This window comes from Papaver somniferum, unplaced genomic scaffold (genome assembly GCF_003573695.1).
Source record: "Papaver somniferum cultivar HN1 unplaced genomic scaffold, ASM357369v1 unplaced-scaffold_33, whole genome shotgun sequence".
Classification (NCBI taxonomy): domain Eukaryota; kingdom Viridiplantae; phylum Streptophyta; class Magnoliopsida; order Ranunculales; family Papaveraceae; genus Papaver; species Papaver somniferum.
Genome location: NW_020644373.1, coordinates 4,869,077 through 4,882,749, shown reverse-complemented (window position 1 = coordinate 4,882,749; position 13,673 = coordinate 4,869,077). Strand labels below are relative to the sequence as shown.

At 36.3% G+C, this 13,673-nt stretch overlaps 1 protein-coding gene, 1 long non-coding RNA gene and 1 pseudogene across 2 annotated transcripts; 1 reads left to right on the top strand and 2 right to left on the bottom strand.

Annotated features, from left to right (window-relative positions):
- Nucleotides 1-1,170: 1,170 nt before the first annotated feature.
- Nucleotides 1,171-4,958, top strand: LOC113341977 (pre-rRNA-processing protein ESF2-like). Its single transcript, XM_026586661.1, has 8 exons — nt 1,171-1,292; nt 2,355-2,471; nt 2,834-3,162; nt 3,290-3,357; nt 3,447-3,536; nt 3,623-3,753; nt 4,395-4,550; nt 4,656-4,958. The coding sequence occupies exons 3-8, from the start codon at nt 2,834-2,836 to the stop codon at nt 4,671-4,673; spliced, it is 792 nt and encodes a 263-aa protein (XP_026442446.1). The 5' UTR covers nt 1,171-1,292; nt 2,355-2,471; the 3' UTR covers nt 4,674-4,958.
- Nucleotides 4,959-6,276: 1,318 nt separating this feature from the next.
- On the bottom strand, nt 6,277-8,269 carry LOC113341978. The gene is made up of 4 exons (XR_003356296.1): nt 7,817-8,269; nt 7,616-7,670; nt 6,669-6,888; nt 6,277-6,570 (listed from the first exon to the last, which is right to left on the bottom strand). It is a non-coding gene; the product is annotated as an uncharacterized LOC113341978 (long non-coding RNA).
- A 156-nt stretch (nt 8,270-8,425) lies between these two features.
- Nucleotides 8,426-13,182, bottom strand: LOC113342047 (annotated as a pseudogene).
- Between the last annotated feature and the right edge of the window lie 491 nt (nt 13,183-13,673).

Sequence of the window (13,673 nt, the reverse complement as noted above, 5' to 3'; positions counted from 1 at the left end):
TGGTGCAAGGACTGCAGAAGAAAAAGGAGGTGGACAGGCTTCAAGTTCACATGATACAACTATGACTGAAAACGCTGGCATCATGTCTGATAAAGCTAATATAGGCGATTTGATGACAAGTCTCATGCTTGTTACCGGTTGTCTTGGGGTTTAATCTGTGGTTAGAAACATGATGCAATTTATGATCGTAATGTGTTTTCTGCAGTGAAGGAAAGATGTGTTTGGTTTGATTAGAATTTAAGCCTGCTCGAGTCTGAAAGAAGATGGTGTTACTGAGATTTCAAGGGTGTTAGAACTGTTGATTTGATGAATATGAGATGGAGTTTGTGCGATTTAGAGTCTGCAGTGAGTAAGATGATAACGAAATGAAGAAGCGCTGTGTATTGTTGCTGGTCGAGCAATTACAGGGTATGGATGAGCTGCAGCTTGCTATGAAGCAATTGCAGGTGATGCTATGGGAAATTTGGAAGAATGGGTTTGCTTCTATGTTGCAGTACAAAGAATGGTGCAGCTGAGTATCTGGTGCTATTGAGATGGTAGAACTCTGAAGTGGTGATCTGGTGAATAATTTTGAAATGCCGACGGAGTTGCAAAGATGAAATCTGAAATGTGTGGTGTAGGTGGTACTGAGGAGCAGGAATTTATGTTGCTGTTGGATGGGTAGTGTTGCTGTAGAGAAGTGCAGCTAAGATTGGAAAGCTATAGAAACAGATAAAAAAATTGAGTTGAATGGTTGAGGTGCTGTAGTTGTTTGGAGCAGAAGGGTGAAGAGTGGTTGAGCATTGAAGATGGTGTTGGTAATGAGTTTGGGTTGTAAACAAGTATTTTTTGTAGATGTTTACATGTTTGTACACCAATGTAAACTAAATTTTTAAAAAAATGAAATTTATATAGTCATATGGGTACTCTTTTTGTAGCTCTTGGAAAGAGCTTTCCGAATATATACAATTTGCGAATTTTGGACAAGCGGTTCGAGGGATAAATCGATTTAATTTTTTTATATATTATTTAAAACTGCTGACATCATCGTGAGTCACTTTGGACTAAACTTCAAATATTTGGACTAAATTGTAAACCGGAGAGTTATTTGTGTATTTTCCATAAAAAATGACTAATTTGTACCTAGTTGAATGGGTTAGGACTAAATGGTATATTTGGATGGGATTTTGGACTAAACTCCTTCGAAAAATACTACCTAGCTCCATTTTTGGTTTCAAGACTGAAAGACTTCACTCCTGCAGCCACGAATTCGGGATTAGGGTTGGTTCTCATCTTCTATTCTCTTACACCAGGTATTGCCTCAGGCTCGATTTCTTTGTCCGTTTTGATGCTATATTATTGAAACTCGTTCTTTAATTTATTTCTAGGGTTAATCATTGAAGTGTTTTTTTTGTATCCTATACTATTCATTTTTTACTCTGTGAATTGTGATGAATTGGGAAGGATTGTTCTGATATCCCTGGGCTTTGAGAAGAGAGACTCGATTCTCCTTTTCATGTGATTGTGGTTTAGTTCTGTTATTTGATTGCATTTACTTATTTTGTGTTAGGACTTTTGATGTACTGGAAGTTGATTTATAAGAAGTTTTAGGTATTAGGGTCGGGTCACATTTATCATCAGTACTTTAATCTTTCAAGATGGGCGAATCGATTTTGGCTTTGCCAATCATTGAAGCCAATCCTTACTTGTAATATGAAGTTAGAATGATAATGATTGAGAGTCAGTTCATGTAACTAAATGGTCTTGCTTCACTGATATACATGAGAGCTTTAGGAGCTCTGCACGAGCAACACTAGCTTAATACGATGCTCATACATCTCCGGAGTATTATCGTGTCAATAATAGAACGAGTTCATAACGTTTCTACAAGGTGCATTAACCGACAATAATTAATGGATATTTAAGTTTCTGAATTTTCAATATGGTATCGAAGTGTAGTCATTTTAGATGGGGCGTGTAAGTTGTCAGCACGAGTCTAGATCCATAAACTGAACTATGAAGTTTAAGCAATTCCTTGGTGTTTACATTTCTTAGTTTTAAGCCTCCATATATAGCTTGTTTTCTTGTGTTCAGAGTGTTTTGCCAACAAGTTGAACTCTAGACACTATTAGCTAAGACCCCTAAAAAACAAAAGAATGTAATTATTTCTCAGTAGTTATCAAGTGCGTCTTACTCGAAACAGATAAATGATCAAGCTATACCATGTGTTTGTTTGCCTCTCTTTCACTATAGTGTTGGTTGTTGCCGATACTGCCATCTTTTCACGAGTTCAACTTAAAATCTTATGTATTGTATTTAGATGTTTAGTTACCTGGAATTTTCTTCTTTATTCCTGAACCAAAGGTCATTTTCAGGACTATAATGCTGATTTTATGATCCAGTTGATAGAAGAATATATAAAACTTCTCTAAAAATTTCTCTCTGCCGCGCCACGAGGAAACCATCACAGCACCACCGTTGCAGCTTCATCGGTAAGCAAACCTCTCCCTCTCTTTGATTTTATAGACACCGGTTTCGATGTAACTAGTACGGAAGCAGCAGTTCGGGGTCACAATCTATGCACCGCTAAGGAGGGGAGTTTCCCTCTCTTTGATTTTATTGTTCGTGGTAATCGAACCACGACCAATTCAGGGTCGGAATCTATGCACGGCTAAGGAGGGGAGTTTCCGCGATTACTAGTGATTCCAACTTCATGTTCCCGAGAATACATTGACAAATTGTTTCAATAGTAATCATACTCATAGCCTACCAGTCCAATACGGATTAAGGGTTTTCTATTTCTTTCATTTTTGTTAGTCAAGTTCTAAAGTTGTCACTCATTGTACTTGAGTAGATGACGTCCGAAGAGCGAGAAGATCAAGGTGACTCTAGTTTACCAGAGATAGGAAATGCAGATATAATCATATTAAATGATGAAAAAGCCGAATCTCAGAAAAAGAAACGGAAGAAACTATTGTTAAAAGAAGCTAAGCAGGCACGGAACCATGGAGTTTGTTATATGAGTAGGATACCTCCTCAAATGGACCCAGTAAAGCTACGCCAAGTTCTTTCTCAGTATGGAGAAATTGATAGGATTTACCTTGTGCCTGAAACGAAGCAGTTACCTCAGCAAGTAAATCGCAAGAAAGCTGGTGATTTTCGAGGTCAAGGCTTTTCAGAAGGGTATGTAATGCATGCTTTAAGAGTTTTTCTTATTACTGCGAGTAGAATGCACATTTCGCAGTAGGATATGCCGAAGTTATTTTTGTCAGTTACGGGTTATAATTGTGACATAATGTCATGTTTGTAGGTGGGTTGAATTTACGAATAAAAGAGTTGCAAAGAGGATTGCGGAAATGTTAAATGGGGAACAAATGGGTATGCCAGTTTAAACCGTGTTATATAAGTATACCGCAATGAGTGGTTAATCAATCTGATGTGTATTTGTGTTGCTGCAAATTTTGTAGGTGGGAGGAAAAAATCATCGTTCTTTTATGACACATGGAATATCAAGTATCTAAGTAAATTTAAGTGGGAGGATCTTACGGAAGAAATCGGTAAGCAACAATGAATTTTGACAAGTGATGAGAAGATCTGTTTAAATGTTAATATTAAAATATTTTTGTTGCATTTGTTAATCTAGCTTACAAGCATGCTCTTAGGGAGCAGAAATTAACTTTGGAAATATCTGCTGCCAAGAGGGAACGGAATTTCTACATGGACAAGGTTGATAAGTCTAAAGGCCTGACTGCCATACAAGAACGGATGAAAAAGGTACGTAATCTCACACACTAAATCCTTAAATAAAAATCCGCATGCTTTTAATCATTATTCATTGATCTATGCCCTGAAACTCACTACTGTTGTTTCTTCTTCGCTGTGAAATATTAGTTACTTGACTTTGTTTTCCTCTTGAAATATGCCAATCACTTAGTTCGCTTAACTCACTTGCTATTGTCAAACATTTCTAGGAGCCGAATGTGGTGGTTCTATCAACTTGCAAGTTATTTTCAGCAAACTTCAATGTATCTCATCCTCCGTTTTCTTAATTTATTTCTTATGATAAGCATGTCTCACTTCGTAGCTGTAGTTCTAATTTTAGTCAATTCTTCCTCCATTTCTATAGTATAAGTACCATCTTCTTGCAAGTTGCAAAGAGAACACCCATATAAGAATTTAGTTAACAATTATGAGTTAGGGGTACAAGCAGATTACAGAATACATCAGTCAATTGTGGGTTTTGGAAGTTGAAGAAACTTGTTTGTGTAAAGAATGACATCATTTACGTGATACAATAAGAAGAATATGAACTATAAAAATGAGTTTTTATAGTTCTGACATATTAATGGAGAAAGCCAGAAACCTGATTTTATTTTTGATGACTGAAATCTGTTTATGCTAAAAAAATTATGCAGAAGCAGAAGGTCCAAGAACAAGGCTCGGAGATAAATTCAGATCCCCAAGTGGATCATCAAGAACCAAAAGTAATTCGCCAATTCCAACAGACAAGGCCAGTTAAGGATGATTCAGCCCAGACCAAACTTCGAATGTCTAGAGATGTCTTGGCCGGGGTAAGTAACCAGCACCTCTATCTTTATTTCTACTTCCATAACTAAACCTTCCACGGGGCATATTCTACTTTGCTCACCGAATCTCCATGATCATGTTCGCTCCAGGTATTTGGTGGAAAATGATCACCACCTGCTACACCAGGCCTGGTTCTGGACCCTACTGAAGGTCCAGAGTGTTGTACGACCCAACTTTTGCATTTTTTGTTTTCATGAAAAACTTATTGTATTAATATTAGTGAGATGTATTGAATCAATTTACTGATGGATTGATAAACCTATGAGACTCGTTCCAAACGGGTACTCCCTCCGTCCCACTATTAATTGACCTAGTACAATTTTGAAATGATTTCTCTCAAACTGTACTACGGATATTTATAAATTTATATCATTGAAAAGCATTTTAAAACACCTACGTAACGAACATAAACATGATTATAGATGCGCATGATTTATATCCATGACTACGAGATATTTACTTAAAAAGATTTATTTTTTTATCTAGGGAGAGCACATTCAGGTCTAAAGGCTTTTGTTATATATGGAGAGCACATTCAGGTCGGAGAGCAAACACCAAAAATCCTGAAACTGTTAATCAACTCTTCAACTAGGATACCTATAGTTTTTCTGAGTCGAGCAAAATACCCCCGTCAGATAACTTATTCTTCTACTTGCAATAACTACTATCACTACCAGTCCAACGTAACACCACCACTACCACAAACACCAACTGGTCCAACTCCAACAGCTAGCAGATTCAATGAGCCAACACTAACAAATGACTGTACCACCATGATTAGAATCTTGTAACACATATCCATGCGATCATGTCAATGCTGAGAACTTAGATATCTACTTTTCCATCCCAACTCAACCTTTGGATTAATCAATCAAATCTTTAACGGTCACAATCTTTAACACTATTGACCTGCAGGAGGAAACATGTACTGTACTCTAATCGACTATAATTAGGTTTTTGTTGTAAAGTTACCCTCTAATTCAACATTGATAAGTTTAAAAAAAAATCCATGATGGCATGATGCTCTTATCTGTAATATAGATGGGAAGTGAATAATGAGCGAATGAGACTCCAAAGTGGTATGTACTCATTTGATGCTTAGTCATGCTTAGACTCATCTTCAACTGTTGTATTACCGTTGGAATATTATAGATTCTTTTTATCGCAAAACTAATAAACAATATGATGTTTATTATATATACTAGACTAGACGTGCGCCCGTGCTTTGCACGGGCTCAAATTTATCATCTCAAATTAAGTTAAATTGCACTCTTAAGCCATTTAAGTATGTTGATTCTATTTCTAGACTCGAGTGGTGATTCGTTAGTTAGTTCTTATTTCAAAAAATTGCTTTGTATCTAATTCAAATGTTCTTCCTCTTTATTAAACTAGTCTTTAATGTCTTTTCCATCTCAGACTGTTGCTCGTGAGAGAATTCTTGAACCCAAAAATAGTTGACATACAAATCTAAGTTTTTTCTGTTGGTACTTTTTTCCTACACTGGAGCACACCAAAAAAAGAGTAAATAAAATGACACGCCAATCGGCAAAATGTATAAAAGCATCCCCACATTTAACACGGCCTTCTCCTCTCTTCACCAAAAGCTCCCCAGACCTGCGCGCCAAAGTTCATTGCGTTTCATGGATTAGGTTTTTAAGGGTTTTGGAGGTACACAAGTATAAATGCGAACCCTTAGAATAGCCCAGAAAGTACTAATGTAACTGAAGATAATATTTCAAATAGCTCATCTTACGTCTCCATCATCCTATCATAGGAGATGACTGGAACAAAGATCCCAGCAAATGTTAGCATCGATAAAATTTACATACGATTTTGACTGAGAAAATTTATATGGAATTTGAGCGGTTCGTTCCTTAGCGTGGTACCCCTCGTTCGATTAGCTCATGTTGCATATATAGGCTGCAGAGCTATCCCACATCGATTCACAAAACCTTATCATCATGTGCTGAATGCATGAGACCCAGTTCTGCCAAGAACCATTTTCTCCATCAAAAGAAAAGAAAAGTAAGAATTGGGAAAGAAGTAACAGGAAACTTGATAGATTTTAGATGAAGTGGCAGTAAGATATAAAGTGTGTATACTTCATCTTTTAAGTGTTGGATGTGACGCTGAGAGATTTCTTTGACGCCGTAGCTGTGGTATCGGAAGAAATACCTGCAAGAACCTACGGACTTAAAGCTGCTGCTTAACAGTCGTGACTTGATCGCACTCATCCTTACACTCTATAGCAGCCGTAGATGCAACACCATATTCCATGACTGTAGCTCTAGCTAGCTCTCTCGCTAAAATCTTATTCTCTTCCTGAAAAATTGTAGATAACAAAAATTAAGTATTTAACTTCCCAACCAACACCCTTAATTTAACAAAGAAGTGAGCTAATCATATAAACAATTGAAAAATTTTCGCCAGCATTTGTTTTACGAAAGACAAAGTGAGTGATCTAATCATATAAGCAAATTCTACAGTCAAGAAATAATTTTTCATATAAGCAAATTCGGATTCTGGTGAGAAGATACCATACATAGATCCGAACCGGAAAACCTGGTACACAAACATTTAATCAGTAGGCTCAGGGACTTATTATTCAGCTAATATGAGCAGCCAAAAAGCAATGTGATACTGGAAACTGTAGTGCACATCTCTCACACTGGAGTTTCCAGAGTCACATAGTATCTTGATTGTCACCCTGCAAGTCAATATCAATGAAAACTAAGATTTTTTAGTCACCTCCTAATATTCAACACAATGTGGCCCCTGATTTAACTCTCCTTGGCAACTACTGCCGCCCATGAACAACTAAGAAGCTAGGATTAGCACCAGTAGCCATGGTAAATGTCACCAGCAAAAAATGTATCTTCTACTGGTAAGAACATGAATCAAAGAACACATAAATTAATGGTTTCATTCAACACTCAGTACGAAAAAGTGTCTTGTTGCAAAAGAGAGCTAGATAAGCATATTAACAAAAATTGTAGAATCATTGTATAATTTAGTCACGACCATACAAAATCATAAGAAGCAATATTACCTTTTAATTGCACCAACCGCCTTCATCTTAGGTTCCAGTAAGCCATGAAAAAGAACTACAAAATGGAAGGAAAGCAGTAAAAGTAAAATTAACAAAACTTAAAAAAATAAAAAATAAAAAATAAATTAAAATGATCAAAGAAGGATAGGTAAAAGAAGAGAAAGGCAGTAGAAAAAGTAGTACAACACATAAACCACGTACCTTTTAGGATAAAGGTCATACTACCTGCAACAAAAGATCGTTTGTAAAATCAATACGTAAAAGAAGAATCTAAAAAAGGAAGGATTTGGATTAGGGTTATGAAGATTCCGGTAGGAGGAAAACAAACATAACAAACACGGATCAAAGAAATAGATGGCTGAGAATAGGGTTAGGATAGCGAGGGTTTTGCTTCTATAAAAGCGAAGAAGAAATCCCTAGTAATAGTGAAGATTTCTTTGTTTGTGATTTATGATTATACGTAATATCGATTATAATGTGCTGCGTCTCTGGAGTCTGGACATAGATGGCGTAAGATTGATATTGAAAATACGGAACACCATTAGTGATTGTTGTTTAGTTGCAGAGGGAATTTTTTATTTTTTTAGGTTGTTTTTATCGATGTTGATTGAGAGGCAAGTCTCTTTTTTTGTAGGTATTCGGTAAACTGTAAAATACATTCGGTGGTGGTGTTTCGTGACGTAGTTTTGATGGTGTGAAATAAAAGGACGATTTTATTGACCGAAATATACCCCGGTGGGGCCAGAAGCTCTCAGAAGAGAGCTTTGTTCAGCTTTTAATCATAACAGAGAAAAATCACCTGAAATCATATTAGTAATAATGATAATGATATATCGACTTTTCTTTGCTTTTTGCTAATATTAATGACTTCTCTTTCAAGTATCTGCAAAAAAAATGATACACTTTGACATTGTTCACGATCAACTTGACCGCGGAGGTAGTTGTAACTACAACAACTAAAGAAAACACAACAATGTTTGCCCAATGCCACGCCTTGTGGCCTATTCCAGCTTTGTTTCCTTTAATCTGCGAGCAAAGAAAAATTTAATGGAATTGACCAACTACTATATTAGCTGATGAGTTTTAACTGTAATCAGAATATTAATACAATCCAATGAATTTACCTTGAGGAAAATCATGCTTGGAAACACCAAAGTAAGAGGAAACAGTGTGAAAGAACCAAATAAATTTACGAAATCTCCCATGAATGGAAATGCCGCTGTTATGAAAGTGTTTGCTCCAAAGATAGCAGCGCGAAGGATAAGTCTACGCTTGACGTTACTCATGAAGTCCATTCTTTCATCCAGTTTCATGTACTTTGTATCTAGAGCTTCATGTACTGGCGCGATGAACATCTGCATGGAGAATTGTAGTTAGTAAGTTTGCTGGCAGAAAGCCGTCCGTTTACACATTGTGCTTATATTAATCTACGCCTGACTGTGTTAGCTTAATACATGTTGAGAGATGATGCTCTGGAGAAATTGTAAAGCGTTGATGACGACTTTGGCCCATTTAGGTCCGCTAAGCTCTCTTGGAAGGTACCCAGAAAAACCGTAGAACCATAAGCCCAATATCCGAGAATGCTCACCCCATAGTAAAAGGGTGATTCTTAACAGACCGCCTCTCCAAACTACACCAAAACCAAATTCCACTTTTTCTCTCACAAATTTTTGGATGTGGTTCCGATGGGCCCCGCAGAGGACAGCAGGGGGTCCCATTTTATGGGTTTTGATGTGTCTGATTGTTTTTGTGTTGTTTAAATTCTCGGTTCACCTAGAATTTTTGATAGTAAAATGCTAGCCCTATTGTGAACTGTAGGTATAAGGCTTTCCTCATGTTCTTTACTGCTGGCTTACGCAACGTTTGACTGTGTGGATAATGCAATTATGAGGGTACTAAAATGATTGTTGATATAATTGACACAACAAATTATAAAAATCAACAGAGTCAGCCCGCAAGTCAAATATTCAAACAGTATACCTTGATAATATATAAACCAGGTTTTGTATCATACATGTATTTCTGGGAGCAAGGCTGGCGCACTGCAAACTAGTGGAAATCTAATATCTACATTCTGAAAGATGGTTTTGTTATTGATTGAATTCAGATTATTCACTCATGATGAGTTTATATGCACACTCATTCCTTTCTACCTCTCTTACAGGCTGGCACTCACATAGACCGTACAGACAGGCTGGCAACAGACTTGTGTGAAGATATTCAGCACTACTCTCTCAAACACTCAATCACACACTTACATGCTATTATCCCCCCTCAGGCTCAAGAGAGCTTGAAAAGCTCACCTGAGATTGGACAAACACTCAACCATACACTTACAAAATGTGGCAGTAGCAGTAATAGTTGGTGCAGATATACTGGCAGTAGAGGCAGCAAATAGTAATAGGCTGTGTAGATGACAATGAAGCTAAAGATCCACTGCATAAGCTTGAACTTTGTAGGCTGTGTAGATGACAAGAAGGTGAAGGAGCCTCTGAAATCTGTGTTGTTCTTATGTAGAGAAGTATGCTGTGTAGAGAAGGCTGTAGTTATCATATCTGAATAGCAATGGATGTAGAAGTAAAATAAACACAATCCAATAGTTGTGGCAGTAGCAGGTCTTGATGTTGATAAAATGAATCTTCATACTTGAACCAAATTTGCAGAGATATGAAAAATTGAGTCTTCACCTCCAACCTTGCCAATACATATCTTCAAATTCCAACAATCTTACAATCCACTTGCATTTTTACTGCTGACAAAGACTGCGTGCAGCAATAATGCACACACTGTTATAGAAACAGTTATTACCTCTGAGACTGTGTGTAGCAATTCTTCACACAGGTGTTATTGTTACTAGAAGAATCAAATTAGAGAATTATGTAAATCACCACTGAGGAAAAGAAAAGAAATCAGCAACAAGCTGCAATAACTTCCCATGCCATAGAGTTTGATAAGTGAGAAGTACTCACTAGCTGCATCCACAAGAACTCTGTAACATTCCTTGAAACACATAATTTGAACAATTATCACCATAACACTCCTTTCTTGTAGCAGCACCAACCAAATCTGAATGAAATTATTCAATCTACTCACACTAGATGAACAAAATCAACTGCAGTTCATTCGCTGGTAGTGAAAAAAATCAGATCGAAAACAGACGTACAACTTCTCATATGAACATGTATTTGCTTCATTAACAACATAATCTGGAAATTTCAACAACTAATACGGAAAATAGATTGAGTTTAGAAATTTCAACAACTAATATGGAAAGAAAGAATCATAGACGAGATCGGAAAGAAAGAAATTGTAGATTTGAGAGAAAAACACAAAATAAAGAGGAAAAGATCAATGTTACCAGAAATTTGATCAGCAGAAAGAGAAATCACAATCCATAAAGATTCAACAAGAATCTTCAATGAAAAAAATCTCCAACAGTATTATCAGAAAACCATATTTGAGATGCCAAACGAAATTGAAGACGAAGGTGTGTAGCAGCAGCAGAAGATAAAATTGATGATGATGATGGTTTAAGTGGTGGTTGTGATGGTGGTGATTATGAAAAACCAGGCCTAGAATCTTACCTGAGAGATGCAGACATCTCTCGGTCTGATACCATAGTGGAAATCTAATATCTACATTCTGAAAGATGGTTTTGTTATTGATTGAATTCAGATTATTCCCTTAGTTACAGGCTGGCACTCACATAGACCGTACAGACAGGCTGGCAACAGACTTGTGTGAAGATATTCTGCACTAATCTCTCAAACACTCAATCACACACTTGCATGCTATTACAAACAAGGATGGAAGCTATCGCACCAAAGGCATTAAATACCTTATCAACTTGGTTTCCCCTGATCTTGTAGTTCCTGGAATCATTTGCCTTACCTTTTTTTTTGATGTAAAATGAATGTTAATTCAATACATGTATGTATTTAGAATTAAGAAGGTAAATAGGAAAAGTTAAGGTTTGCATAGAGTCATGCCTACCATCTTTTACCAGGATGACTAAGAGGATGCCTATGTAGGTGAAAGTGAAGATAAATGAGATTCCCAGCCATCTTCTCATTGCTGATATTGTTGGTACCATAAATGCGAATACAAAGTATACTGCTCCTGTTATTATTATGAAATACTGAAGTCTTAACAGTGATGTTGATGTGATCCCTCCATGGTCATTGATGAACTCTGAATCGACTTCCTGTTTATGTATTGTCCACACAATACCATGGCATTGAAAAATCATTAAGACTTTCGTGGTTATGTTTTTCATGTATTTAAATTAATTATTTGTATCAATCATGCAGTCTAATTTTAATAATATATGTAACCACTGATATCTTTTATCTGACTCAATGACCGGAAGGCCAAAACCTAGCTAATTTGTCCTGAATCAGATTTGAGGGACACTTGTACATGTGTAGCTGACACCAACAAATTTTATCCATACGACCATATTTTATATGCTGCTGACATGATCTGAAACCCACCTTTAGTGCTCTTCCTCCAAGAAGGATGAAACCCATGTTTCCCATAACAAGGGTAAAGAACTGAAGGATCCATGTCGCATAATACATTTTCCCACCTACAAGAAAAACAAAAATCCAAAAGAATTAATCACATATTAGAGAAAATTATTCAAACCCTAAGGATCTAAGTAAGACTAATACTTTACTACAATAGCTAACTTTCAAAAGCAAAACATTTATCTATTTTTCTATGAAAAAATTGTTAGAATCTTCTAGCAAATAGAAAACTTTCTTCAACAATAAAAATATCTCGTTTCTTGTGTAACTTAGGTTTTGAGAAAAAGATAATAACATAATACATGATGATGATTTGTATATCTCACCAAAGAAAAACCCCATCAAATCTCTGTATCTAATGAATCTTTGACCATCAATGAAATGAAAACCTGCTAATAACCAGCTTGAATAGAAAGTGAAAAGAGCAATCACTATCAAGCATGTAATCCCCCATGTCCAACCTAATGGAACCAACATCAAGTTTGAAAAACTCAATATGTATCCACAGTTGAAGCTTGTCATCATTAGAAAACCCACTTGTTTCCATGAATCTACACCACCAACCATTAACACACAACACCAAATATATCAGCATATTCATCAAATGAAGGGAGGGAGGGATGGATGGAGAGGGAGAGGGAGAGAAAGAGAGAGAGAGAAAGAGAGAGAGAGAGAGATTCACCATGGTCTATGGTATGAGCAGAGGTTGGAGTAATTTGCTGATCAGCTTTGACTAGACTTGGTTCAACACCAAAAACTTGAGAAGCAGAATTAGTGTTATTGTTGCTGGTCTTCTGATCATAATCTTTATATAGTGATGGTTTAATATTTATCCCCATTTCTTTCCCTTCAATAGGAAGGATGGATAGATGACGAAAATTTTGTTGGTTCGCAGGCCTTAAATCTCTTTTTTTATGTAGATATTTGATGTTGTATTTGATTGGGTGTACTTATATACCAAATGAAAGAAGAGATGTGTATATATAGATAAAATAATGTGGATGAATCTTTTAGAGAATCCAAATATGCGAAATAGCACGAGGTTAATGGTATCAGGGACATAAAACTTAGTTGGCGATGCATATTGTATTTGTCAAAGTGGTTGAGTATCCAATTCATAATCAATTAGCCATGACTGGAGTGGTCCTTCTGTTTGTTACGGAGATATTATGGACGTGTGGGATTATTATCCTCCGTTAAATCAAGACTCTTTTTTATTGTTGATTATTTTCGTACTTTAACTAGATATAGCAGCAACTAGCTAAATATGTGCCAGATTTAGATCCAAATTCAATTGCATCAAAGACGTTTTTTTTTTGAAAGAAAAACCTACAGAAATTTCATTAAGCTCCTAAAAGCAAAGAGAGAACACACAGTTAAGAAATACAAGACCCCTTTTTTACTTTTAACCTAGACATGACTGAAACTGGGAGCTCTGAACTCCATTTTTTAGAACAATTATTGACCCTGGCATACTTAGCAAGTAAGTCTGCAACCTGGTTACACTTTCTATCTTTAAAGAAAACTTG